General features: G+C 33.4%; 1 protein-coding gene across 1 annotated transcript in view; it reads left to right on the top strand.

Annotated features, from left to right (window-relative positions):
• Positions 1-841, top strand: part of tex47 (testis expressed 47) — a gene marked incomplete at its 5' end in the record, with an annotated part of 12,615 nt that extends 11,774 nt beyond the window's left edge. The window contains one exon of the mRNA XM_079595074.1: positions 771-841. Within this exon, the coding sequence (XP_079451200.1) occupies positions 771-811 (41 nt within the window). The 3' untranslated portion in view covers positions 812-841. The remainder of the gene's footprint in view (positions 1-770) is intronic.
• Positions 842-2,500: the final 1,659 nt, after the last annotated feature.

The raw sequence follows: 2,500 nt of genomic DNA on the forward strand, positions 1-2,500 counted from the left end.
ACTTCTCAGATGTTTCTCCCGAGAAAAACACCCCATAATATGCAGCGAACAGCAACAAACATCTTCAGAGAATGTTTTGGGAACGTTATGAACACGTTATTTCTGTACGTTGTGCAAATGTTACGTGAACATTCCATTTCATCATCAAACATGACGGGAACGTTACTTTGGAATGTTCTCTGAACAAAAGTTGATACATTTTTTAAAAAATTACACGAACGTCCAGCTGAAAGATTTCAGAAAAAAACATTCCACACTGTAAAAAAAATATTTTCATGATTCATCACAACTTTTTATCTTTTGTCAAATCAACTTCGATAACTAATGTGTGAAGATAACATAATATTTTGAGTTTCTGTTTATTAAACCATTCTTCTTCATTGTACTAACTCACATTTTTAATTACAACGAACTCAACATTTTAAGGCAACTTGCTTTTTTAAAGTTAAACCAACATTTTTTTTTACAGTGCATGAATGATGTACAAATATTTTTGTGCTAACGTTTTAAAAAGCCCAGATCACTGGAAGAAGTGTGTTCATAACTGTGCGTCTCATGATGAGCGGGTCAGTTTTCGGAGAAACATCTGTAACGGAGTCTATGACCTGTGGAGACTCGTCAGCTCCAGTGTTTATCATGACTCTGACTCTGCTTTATTCTCGTCTGATCTCCTCCTAACTCCAGAAGTGTTTCCACCAACCCACGACTCGTCCAGTGTCGTCTAATCAACATTTCACACAATAATGCGTGTCATTTCTGTGTTTGGACAGAATCTGTGTGGCCTGCAGTGGAACATCTTCAGATCGTTTGAACAAATCTGTTAATAAACATATTTTTTTTTTCATATCTGAGCATTTCAGTTATTTTGATTGATTGAATTTTTTTCAATCACATGAGAGAAAAAAAAAATATATATATATATAAATAAAGATACAATAATGTCCAAAACATTAAAAGAAGAAGGGAAAAAATATAAAAAGCAGCAAACAAAGTATCATTACTTTCTGTGTGAACATACTCATCTCATGTGCGAAAAGGAGTAGGAAGAAGTAAAACTTAAATAATGCGTTTGAAAGTTTATTTTCAAGCTAACATAAAGTTAGTTTGTATTTTAATCAATGCACGGTCTTATTGTGAATTATTTATTACTGATGTTAGCAAAAAAAAAAAAAAAAATGTCTTCGTAATCTTTCGTCAAAATGTAATTAATTTTTTTTTTAAGAAATTACTTATTAAATTTTGATATGATTTAGCAAAAACAAAATAATTTTTAGTTGTTTTAGTAAACAAACGTTCAGCTCTTTCATGAAACACCCGCTTTACACCAGGGTAATTATTATTATTGATTAAAACTATTATTAACATGTTATTTGAAATAAAGCTGAAATTAAATTTTATATAAATATTAGTTGAAAAAGTTAAAATGAAAATTAGAAACGTTGCCTTGGCAATAAACTGAAATAAGTCGAAGCACTAAAATAAATAAAAACTATAAAATAATAAATCTAAAAATAAATAAATAAAAACCTAAATAGTAATTAAAAAAGATGCAAAAGCACAAATTATTTACACATTTAGGTAAAATTAACATGAAAACAAAAAATATTAAAATAAAAGCTAATTCAAAATGATGATAAAACTAAAATAAAAGCAATCCTGATGGATATTCTTGCTGAAAATCATCTTTCTCTCAGAAATACGTCACAACAGACTACAGTAAAAACTCTGAATAAAATACATGTACCAACAGAAGTTATTCAAAATGATGATTTTATTATTGAGCTCACGTTCTGATGGAGGATGTTGTTCTTTAAAGTCACGAGACTTTCAACATCCCGTCTCAAATTATTCCAGTTTTCCATTTAAAACTCAGTTTGACACACAGGGCCTCTTCATCATAATAATAAAAAACAATCAACAAAATGCAAAATAATAATAATAATAATTTTCTGAGTAAATGAAGCTCCACTGATTTGGCCCCCGTTTGTTCAAGTGTAAATCGAGCATGAAACACACACACACACACACACACACACACATCAGCGACGGTAAATAAATAAGAAATGGACAAATAAACTCTCATACACACACTCACTGTTCTCAGATCAGATGCACATGTTTAATCCGGGAGTGTGTTTATTGAGTGTCTGCGTCGCCTGGGTACTTCTGTTCTCTTGCACACACACACACACATGAGTCGCCTGGGTACTTCTGTTCTCTTGCACACACACACACACACACACACACACACACACACACACACACACACACACACACACACACACACACACACACACACACACACACACACACACACACACACACACACACACACACACGAGTCGCCTGGGTACTTCTGTTCTCTTGCACACACACACACACACACACACATGAGTCGCCTGGGTACTTCTGTTCTCTTGCACACACACACACACATGAGTCGCCTGGGTACTTCTGTTCTCTTGCACACACACACACACACACGAGTCGCCTGGGTACT

This window comes from Phoxinus phoxinus (genome assembly GCF_949152265.1).
Source record: "Phoxinus phoxinus genome assembly, chromosome: 21".
In the NCBI taxonomy this organism is placed as follows: domain Eukaryota; kingdom Metazoa; phylum Chordata; class Actinopteri; order Cypriniformes; family Leuciscidae; genus Phoxinus; species Phoxinus phoxinus.